Consider the following 9,424-nt stretch of genomic DNA (forward strand, 5'->3'; position numbering starts at 1 on the left):
TTCGTTTGTTAAAGGCAAATTGTACGCGGTGTTTGGCAAGAGGCAAGGCCGCGTCATCTCCGCGGACAGTGCTCACGGCTTCGGCGGACATTTCAGGGTATTAGCCGTCTTACCTGTCCAGGAGAGCTTCCACCTTGCGAGAGAACTGCGGACGCAAACGTCCGGATTGGCCAGTCCGCAGCTAGTCTTTAGTCATTGGGAGGTAAGCCCACGCATTGTGCTCTCTTTCTCTCTCTCTCTCTCTCTCGCGCGCGGATTTTTGAGAGCTAGCGCTCGTATGATTTTGAATCTCGGCGAGCCTGAAAATTCTCCGCGTCCGCAACGCGTTCTTCGCCGTAAAGAAGAAAAGGGTTTCCTTAAAATTTGAGCTTGCTCGATGCAAAGAACACAATACCATTTTGTTTGGGTAAAAATGTTATTTCCCGAGAGTTAACCATGTTGTTTGATAGAAAGAACAGTATTGTTTAGAGGAAATATATAATAATTAATTTTTGATAAAAAAATTCATTTCATTAAATTTATAATTTATATTAAATTTACCTATTAATTTATATACTGAATATTATCCTATTGAAATAAAAATCCTTTGATATTTTTCTAAAATAGTGTTATTTCTTTCAAATAACTTGTGAGAACCATTGTAATATTTAGATGAAAATACAAAAGAAACGTTTTATTTGACGTAAAGATATTTATTTACTGTTTGAGAAACTAAACAATCGTGTTTGTCGAATCAAACATTCGTTTGTTTATTCCATTCTAAAAGACAGATTTGTTTCAATTTAAAAAAAACGTTATCAAACCAGAAAAGTTTCCTCTCTGTGTAGTTGCTTCAATTGTTCGATTCATGCGATGTGTGCAGAGGAATGAAATATAAGCCATTTAGTTTGTGACGACTATTATTTCGATGTTTGTAGCTTTGATAATCGGGTGAAATAAGAAATCGGATTTAAACTGTAAACTTAATTTATGCGATCTTATCACGACGAAAAATGGGATTTAAAATTTCCGTTTTTTAACGCAATAGAGAGACATCGGAGAAATTTAAACATTGATTTCAATCACTTGAACAAATTCATTTCTACTTCACAGTTATTGGAGCAGGATCCTTACTGGGTACCATCTACGGAAGAGGAGTATCTTCATTTCGGTGAGAAGGCAGATTGCGCTAATCGGGCGAAGAAATATATGGACGCGGTTCGTCGAAGGAAAGGCCTTCCCGTGGACTCCCAGTTGGTTACACACGCCGAAAAGCAACGCACACTTTCCAAGAACAAGTGATGCGGAGTTCTTCCGCGCCGGACTATTGTCGATTGGATTTTCTATTTGCGACTGTACGAAGTAGCAAAGGACACTACGACAAAGGACTGGAGAAAAGGCTAAGAAAAAGGACTAGAAAGACGGCGTTTACATTCACTCCTCCTGATTGTTATTGTTATGAAATGAAATCAAATGTCGGCACCGGGGACACGAGTTAATGTTCCCGTGTGACCGATGTTTGCGAGGACACCGGTCCTCGAAGTGTTAATTGGTACAATAAATCACGTCTTGCCGTATAATGTAAGATTCGGCATCCACACACACACACACACACATCCTGTACATATTTTATTTCGTTTCCTTTTCCGTTCGACCGAACACATTTTCAGAGCTCGTATCGTATTTCAGTTTCACATATAAATTTCACTGCAATATTACACTTGTAACACGCGCGTAAAACAAGGTAGTTTTTAAACGTCGATCGACTTACAAGCGAGATACGTCCCGATTCGCGTGCACAGCGGACTTTATAGTCGGACTCGAAAGCATCCAATCTGGAACGCTGCGCGCAAATCGCAAGGAACTCGAATTGGACGAGCGAGCAAATGAGCCTCCAATTACGTATGCGACCGTTGCTCGCATCGTCGTACATGCTTGTATATATATACGTTCGAAATCGTGCGACGGCTGTATGTGAGAACGAAGATGTATAATGTCTGAATTATATTTTATTTCACGTAAGATTAAGGTCTAGAAAATAAAATAAAAAAATACATCGCAATATTATCGCAATATTCTTGTATATATTATGTACAATAAATACGTTACTCTTTGAGACAAATGTACATATGTATACATTTTTTGGACGAAACAAATGAATGTACGTTGTAAGCTAGCAGCGGCTGCGTTCAGCAAGCATAACGATCAACTTCTGAATGATGAATATATAATTGATAGATCTATAAAGCTATATGTCCCCGCCGGAGCAACGGACGAGAAATGTTTTTGTTGACGTTTCGTGTTTCTTAAAAAAATTGCCGGTTGTTGCCGAAAGTTTCTTGACGCGTCAACAAGTTGTAACAGAAACCGATGTTCCTTCGGCATGAACATTCAGTCGTCAGATATAACGGTATTTAATAAAAGATGATAATAAGAAAGTGTAGTAAATAAATAAATAAAAATGTTAGTAAAGAAGTAAGTAAAAAAATAAGTAAAATGGGATAATAATTTTATTATCAAGTTAATTGAAGAATACACGAGTGTTCATGGATTTCTTCTAATAAGAAAATATAAATATAGGAACACGAGGGAAGACGCTTGGAGAGAAATTTCCGAAGCTGTCAGAACAGATACGACGGAAAAACACAAAATGAAAAATATATTTTGCCAATTATCCGTATCATACGCTTGCAATAAACTGCTTTGTTTCTTGAGTGCGGACAACTAAAGACAAATGAGAAGACTGGAGGAGAAACCAGATTCAAATGTTTCCGTGATTATGTTGTTTCAATACAGACGAGATGTTTCTACAAATTGACAAATGTTGGATAATTCAGTGTCAAAGCAAGCAATGAAAAGTTTCTCGTTGTTACTCCGGCGGGGACATAGTTTAAGAGTTACCGATTCTAGATAATTATATTCTAGATAACTTCTATTTACTTCTATTCTAAATAATTTCTATTCAACGATTGCATAACCGTTGCGTTCGCTAAACATAATCGTGATTCGTGGTTCATTTTGTCCTTCTTCTCCTTGTAAATTATTACAATCGCGAGAAATCACCGAATCACTTTAATCGTCCGCAAATACAATCTTTTTTCCTTGAAATTTTTGGCCCATAGCTTCTAGCTGTTTCTTTTTAGCCAACCAGGAGGGATGCAAGTCGACAGTTTCTCCTCTGTCACTGACATCACTTGGATTATTCTTGCTTGTGCTTTTGTTGTTCCTGTTAAACGGCCTTTTCTCTTGTCTCATGGCAAAAGATTGCTCGTCCAAACATTCTTTATGCTTAGCCACCTTCTCTCCTCTCGATTGTTCCTTCAACTGATTATATTTTGGAGTTTTACTTCCTCTCACATCGTTCTTATACCTTGGGTTTTGCGTTTTGACTCGACTGCTTGAGCGAAGTGTTCTAGCTGGAGCATCAGATCTTGTAAATGACACTGAAGCATTCGTACGATTCTCTCGATAACCTTCTTCATCGTTTCCTGTGACAAAAAAGTCATCGACTGATTTTGCTCGCACAGTTATTGTACGTTCGTGATCAGTGCCCTCTGCAGATGTCGGTCTCTCCGGCGGGTCTCGTGCATCTCCAGCGGAATTTTGCTCCTCCAAGAATTCTACAAATCGTTTTACCGTGCCTTCTTTTGTAACGCTACACAGTTTAATTGCAGTTGGTTGTTTATTTGCATCCTCTAACGTATCATTTCCTACCAGCTTCGGTAACTTCTTATCAACCAAGGCTGTATCGTCTTTGTTCAAGGACTTTTTGCGCGTATGCGAGTCACTCTTTACTTCACATGATTTGGTTTCTTCATCCTTGGAATTATATTGAGACATTTCGGTAACTTTACCCGAGTTAACCTTTTGTTTCTCCGAGTCTTCATTGATATTATTGGAATTAACATTTTGTTCCTTTGAATCTTCATGCTGAGAATGATGATTATCTTCTGCCAAAAGTTTCTTGCATTTTGCCGAATCCTTTTTTTTTAACTTTGCAGTTTTCTTCTTGTCTTCCGACAAGTACATTTTATAGTCTGGAAATTTTTCTCTGAATTCCATTAGTCTTCTATTGAAAGATTTATAACTTATGACCCTTGCCAATATACGGTCCCTCTTGCTTGAAGATTGATCATTCACTATATCTTCCGCTTCCTTTTCATTCATGATGCCAAATTTAGAAATTTCATCATCCTTAATCGTTTTTAGCGCATAAACTTCCGCGACTAGCTTGTCGGCTTTTCTTTTATTCTTTTCCCGTTGCTTCTCATTTCCATTTTTATCCTGTAAGCGTTTTGCATATCTGATCAGTTTATTTATTACACAAACACGTGCTTGACGAGCCGTATGTCGTAATGAAACAATCTGAAAATATGATTTATTTATTATTCGATTAAATACAATACATTAATTATAGAATATATTTCTAGCAACGGCAAATGTAAACAAATCGTGCAAGCTTCATAGAAAATATAACCTCTCACCTCGTTATTAATCTCAACTTTTCCCATTTTAAGAACGAACCCTTCCACAATGAGGATGAATTATTCAATAATCATGTACTGTGCATGAACAGATAAACGTAAACAAGCAAATAATTGATTACGCGCTATGTATCATATTACAGCTGCGTTTGGAAACACACACATACATTCAGCAGAAGGTTTAGTTACAACTGTTGGAAGTTTCCTGTGCTGACATTAGGTCTGTTCGTTTTCGCTGCACCGCTGAACTAGTGCAGTAAGTTGAAAAGAGACAAGTATATGTTTTCTCACTTCAACTTATTGCACTAGTACGGCGGTGCAGCGAAAACGAACAGACCTATTGGGGCCACGTTCAGCAGAACGTTTAATTTGCAACTGTTGGAAGTTTTCTGAGCTGAGATTGGATTATTCTTTTGGATCTACAAGAATTATCCAATGCTAGCACAGGAACAATTGCAACTAAACGTTTTGCTGAACGCGGCTTGGATTGTAGATCTAAAAATATAATGCCATTGAACTATATAACAAACTGGAATAAACACTGTCTTTATTTCTGCTAGATGGCCGAGAGAGACAATATCTAAGTAGTATCCCCCGTCTTTGTCTTATGGCTTCTGTCCACAGGGCGCGGAAATGCTTGCCGCGCGGCAAGAAGTGACGTGGCAGCCAATCAACTTTTAGTTCTCGGAGAAACGGCACGGTTGATTGGTGTTGCTTCTTACCGCGGGCAGAAACCATAAAAAGAACAGTATAAGCTATGCTTATAAGCGCTTATAGCGCGTAAGCGTCCAAATTAAACGCTGCATGGAATGATTAATAATAATTGGTAATATTAACCCCTTCTTCTATTGCTACTAGAGTTGGGCAATACAGTATCGACACAGTTTAATTACACACAGTTGCTATAGTAGGGCCGGTATTCATAGTCGGATCTTATATTTAAGACCGTCTTTATCTTCAGATGCTTTGTGGCCAATGAAATGAGTCAAAAAGCAGCTGAAGATAAACTTAAGACGGTTTTAAATATAAGATTCGACTATGAATACCGGCCTATAACTGGTATCGCTATCCTTCGCGATTGCAGAACGCCTTTTAGTTCTCATGGAAAGACAGCACACTTTGATTGACTAGCCGCGCGGCAAGTATTTCTTTGTTCTGTGCGCACAGCCATAATGCAGATGTCTGTGCTCTCCCGCCCTTATCTCAATGGCTAAGCGGGCAACCTTTTATTTTCAAACAATACGATTCAACGGCGGCTCGAGAGAGGCAGACACTTTTTCCTTTTTCAAAAGCGCGACGATATTACGTTGCGTTTTCCACGTGTGACTGATCAACAAGAGTCGATCGATGTGATAGTCGAACATCATCAATTCTTCCGATTTTCATCGAAGTCGACGCGCCTCATGTTCGCTTCACCGGCCGCTCCGATTATGACAAGCCGAGTGGCGATGACAGCGTTTAATAGCGCGAGGTCGGCGTGGTGATCACATGGCGAGAGATAATGCGTGTGTAATTACGATTATCGTCGTCGCGCTCACCGACGGTGGGAACAGTCGTATTCGGAAATTCGAATTGACACTTCGAGGACGTCGGGAAGCGTCAAAGGTACATCTCGCTATTTACGAAGAGGAATGTCGCTGTGAGCGCGTTCGCTCACCGTCGTCCCGATGTTGTCCGCAACACGTAGCCGACGTTTAGAGTTAACCTATGATCGCCGCGGCTCGTCGGTGGGACGAGAGCGTTTGGAAGACTCAGTTATTAGCTCGAATCTTTATCACCCGCGATAACGAGCTTTTCGTGCTGAGTGATATGACTTGATTATCATCCATTATTACCCCCACGACACGAACAAGAGTATGTATATATGTGTGTATTTCTCCTTAGCTTTAGAGACCCTCGTCTCCGAGCGTGTAACCAAAGCTTACAGTCTTGTTGCAGGAATGCAGGGAGCATTGCAGGTATTGATGCAGGCCTAGTTTTATATGTGAGAGTTAGCTGGAGATTCCTATATATAGAGGTACTACGAACCGAACGAGCGAAGAAAATGATAGTACTGACTGCCTATTGATAGACTTTTCTAGTCAACCACAGGTAAGTGGCTGAACCAGCTACAATCATTTCCAGATGAGTTTTTACATATACACAGCGATACTTTGATTTGTGTTCGTATACTTGAGTGCAGTAATATCTGTAATATTTGTTTTCCAGACGTTGTTCTATTACAATGGATATCGGCATTGTCAAAATTGCTGAAGATAAGGACTTTGAGAAATTGAAGCAACTATACGATGATAATAATGATTGGAGATTAGATTACAATAAACCCGACCTATCGGTTTGGACAAAATCCGTCCGAGGAATTAGTTTTAGAATGGTGAAGGTACGTTTCGTTGCATCAAGCGATGCTGTGAACTCGCATTTCGATCAAAGTGAATTGGTTTGATGTCGTAGATCAGAACACGTTTTCCCGACGTTACACCAGAAACGCTGTACGATGTTCTGCATGATCCCGAGTATAGGAAAGTTTGGGATACTCACATGATCGAATCAAAAGATATAGGATTTTTCAATCCAAACAATGATATTGGTTATTATTCCAGTAAGTACAATGTATATCTTCAAAAGGATTTCAATCTTTTTTTAATACTTCAACGTCTTGTTTCATTAATATTTCGCAAACTTTAGTGGCGTGTCCATCTCCATTAAAAAACAGAGACTTCGTCCTGCAACGGTCTTGGCTGGATACCGGTGTAGAGCAATTGATACTAAATCATTCCGTTTATCACAAAGATTATCCGCCTAGGAAGCACTTTGTACGAGCAACATCTTACCTCACAGGTAAAAATATTCAATACAGATTCATACATGTGTCTCTTTCCATTATTTCCCACGAAATAATTCTTGTACGTCAGGTTACATTGTAAGGCCCTCGCGTAACGGAGATGGTTCCGAGTTGGGTTACGTATCGCACACGGATCCACACGGCAAATTACCCGTGTGGCTGGTGAATAAGGTTACGCAAATATTTGCCCCGAAAGTGAGTTATTTTCTAAAATAGATCACGGAATTTTTCCTAAGAAAGTTGCGCATGTTATATTCTCTTATAAAATTTATACTTTTTAGATGGTGAAAAGATTACATAAGGCCTCTGTGGGCTACCCAAGCTGGAAGTTAATTAATAATCCAAATTATAAGCCATGGCATTATCCCGAGCAAATAATGGCACCTAGAATACGTATTGAAGAAGTAAGATTAGCTTTTTATTCTTCTTACAAAAAAAAAAACCGAATTTATGCAGAGTCACCTGCTGTTTTCAGTGCGTCAAATCGACGGAAGAGAAGAATTCGAAGAATAATTACGTAGACGAATCTGACTTGAAGGAAAATTCGGTTAAAGAATCTACCGTGATCGACAGTGATTAAAGTGTGACGTAAGAAGGAGTTAGGTAAGTAATAGTAAAATGAAATAGAGTTGATACCACTAATAACAGTATTATGAACGAAGTAACATAATATGGATACACAATTTGTACAATTATGAAGTTCGATTTGCATATTCCTTATATATAACAAATTCTAATTAATTGTAATGTTATACATTTATATATACGTATAATGTTAAAGAGGTGAAAAAAGTTACGTTCATAATTATACAAGAACTCGCCTTACGTGCGGACGTTAATGTGTGAACGTCAAATGATAAAACATTTATGGCCTGCTTTGCATTAGGTACTAATTTCAAGTCGGAACGATCGTTGTTGTTAAAGCGCGCAAAACCGACGAGTATATGCACAATACGGAAGGTACACTTTTAAGACTTTTTATAATCTTTAAGTATCTTGAAGCGTGCCTCCGTGCACGCGCGCGTCTCAAAACACTCTTATACTTGGTTTATCTTCTATATTGTGCATTTCTCATATATATATATATATATATATAATTGTTATTTATTATAACAAATCTTCTTATAATACGTATGTGTGTGTGTGTATGTATACATACACATATAAAGTTACCGCAATTTCGTAGCATCGAGAAATGTTATCGTTCAGTTGGCAAGTTTTTCAATGCTCCGGTGAGCATCAGATTCAGCTAGCATTTCAGTTAAAGCTATTTGGGATGTTATCAAAGAGGACGTGTTGCAAAAAAGAAAGTGGGGAGAACACATTTTTTCTATATATATATATTATATATATACACAGATGTCTAAATGTTACAATTTCAATATAAAACTAATAAGCAGTATATGTCGGATAAAAAAACGCCAATGTACGTCTCATTCGCGATGTGAAACCCGATTAAAATTCTTCATTATATTCTAGGCAGATCGTAATTTTCTCCATTTCCTAATATGTATTGGTACTCGTGCATGGGTGCAGTAAATAGAAGCGACAAATGCTACCGCAAAAATTTCTTGAAAATAGTCCCTTGAATTTAGAATTTCTTGAATTTGGTTATTTTTATATTCATATATGTGCAGAATTTGCAGCGAACTTGAAGAGTGTATTTCTAAAAGAATTTTCACGTAAGAATTTACACGCAAACAATACGAGGATTTACAGCTAGAAAATATAACTTCAAAAGTGCAAAGAATCAATAGAACTACAGTCATCGGAGAAATATATGAATTATTTACGATCAAATTATTGCCAGAAAAATTCTTTCGGGAAATACGCTCGTGAAGTTTGATTTAGAGAGTCTTATGGAATATGTCGTTAGGGTACATATTTCAGGATATGATAAACAAATATGTACCATTTAGAAATTAATAACGAGATCGCCTAGATATTCAATATTACACAAATTATGAAACATATAATTTATATTTTAAATCTCTTCACTCTATGGAAAGTCTGTAACATGGCAAAATTTATAAGGTAATCGATTACTTTGTAAAGTTCACAATAAAAGGTATCAAAACTGGCGTTAGATAATCATTGCGGGTAAACTTACTCGGACTGA

The 9,424-nt window shown here is 37.9% G+C and overlaps 3 protein-coding genes across 5 annotated transcripts in view; 2 read left to right on the forward strand and 1 right to left on the reverse strand.

The window, feature by feature from the left end:
• LOC106743469 (elongation factor Tu GTP-binding domain-containing protein 1) overlaps positions 1-2,105 on the forward strand; it is a 45,226-nt gene extending 43,121 nt beyond the window's left edge. The window contains exons 5-6 of the mRNA XM_014617327.1: positions 15-202; positions 1,093-2,105. Of these exons, the coding sequence (XP_014472813.1) occupies positions 15-202; positions 1,093-1,281 (377 nt within the window). The 3' untranslated portion in view covers positions 1,282-2,105. The remainder of the gene's footprint in view (positions 1-14; positions 203-1,092) is intronic.
• On the reverse strand, positions 1,407-4,642 carry LOC106743470 (serum response factor-binding protein 1-like). Its single transcript, XM_014617329.1, has 2 exons — positions 4,464-4,642; positions 1,407-4,344 (listed from the first exon to the last, which is right to left on the reverse strand). Exons 1-2 carry the CDS (start codon positions 4,488-4,490, stop codon positions 3,052-3,054), a joined length of 1,320 nt encoding a protein of 439 aa, XP_014472815.1. The 5' UTR covers positions 4,491-4,642; the 3' UTR covers positions 1,407-3,051.
• Positions 4,643-5,578: 936 nt separating this feature from the next.
• LOC106743525 (PCTP-like protein) lies at positions 5,579-9,331 on the forward strand. Of its 3 annotated transcripts, none has more exons than XM_014617456.1 (8): positions 5,579-6,329; positions 6,402-6,554; positions 6,672-6,843; positions 6,915-7,062; positions 7,149-7,301; positions 7,376-7,500; positions 7,587-7,709; positions 7,781-9,331. In XM_014617456.1, exons 3-8 carry the CDS (start codon positions 6,688-6,690, stop codon positions 7,883-7,885), a joined length of 810 nt encoding a protein of 269 aa, XP_014472942.1. In that variant the 5' UTR covers positions 5,579-6,329; positions 6,402-6,554; positions 6,672-6,687; the 3' UTR covers positions 7,886-9,331. The 3 variants fall into 3 exon arrangements, with proteins under 3 accessions (XP_014472942.1, XP_014472940.1, XP_014472941.1); XM_014617454.1 differs by having other exon boundaries at positions 5,579-6,317; positions 6,391-6,554; XM_014617455.1 differs by having other exon boundaries at positions 5,579-6,317.
• The last annotated feature ends 93 nt before the right edge of the window (positions 9,332-9,424 follow it).

This window comes from Dinoponera quadriceps, unplaced genomic scaffold, assembly GCF_001313825.1.
Source record: "Dinoponera quadriceps isolate SergipeBrazil2010 unplaced genomic scaffold, ASM131382v1 scaffold1069, whole genome shotgun sequence".
NCBI classification, from domain to species: domain Eukaryota; kingdom Metazoa; phylum Arthropoda; class Insecta; order Hymenoptera; family Formicidae; genus Dinoponera; species Dinoponera quadriceps.

What these genes read in the sequence shown, in the direction of transcription:
- LOC106743525 (XM_014617456.1), top strand. Translation starts at nt 6,688, where the DNA reads ATGGATATCGGCATTGTCAAAATTGCTGAAGATAAGGACTTTGAGAAA. An exon ending in TGATATTGGTTATTATTCCA is followed by an intron (nt 7,063 to 7,148) that starts GTAAGTACAATG and finishes CGCAAACTTTAG; the next exon opens with TGGCGTGTCCATCTCCATTA. An exon ending in CGCAAATATTTGCCCCGAAA is followed by an intron (nt 7,501 to 7,586) that starts GTGAGTTATTTT and finishes TATACTTTTTAG; the next exon opens with ATGGTGAAAAGATTACATAA.
- LOC106743470 (XM_014617329.1), bottom strand. Translation starts at nt 4,490, where the DNA reads ATGGGAAAAGTTGAGATTAATAACGAG. An exon ending in AAGTTGAGATTAATAACGAG is followed by an intron (nt 4,345 to 4,463) that starts GTGAGAGGTTAT and finishes TCATATTTTCAG; the next exon opens with ATTGTTTCATTACGACATAC.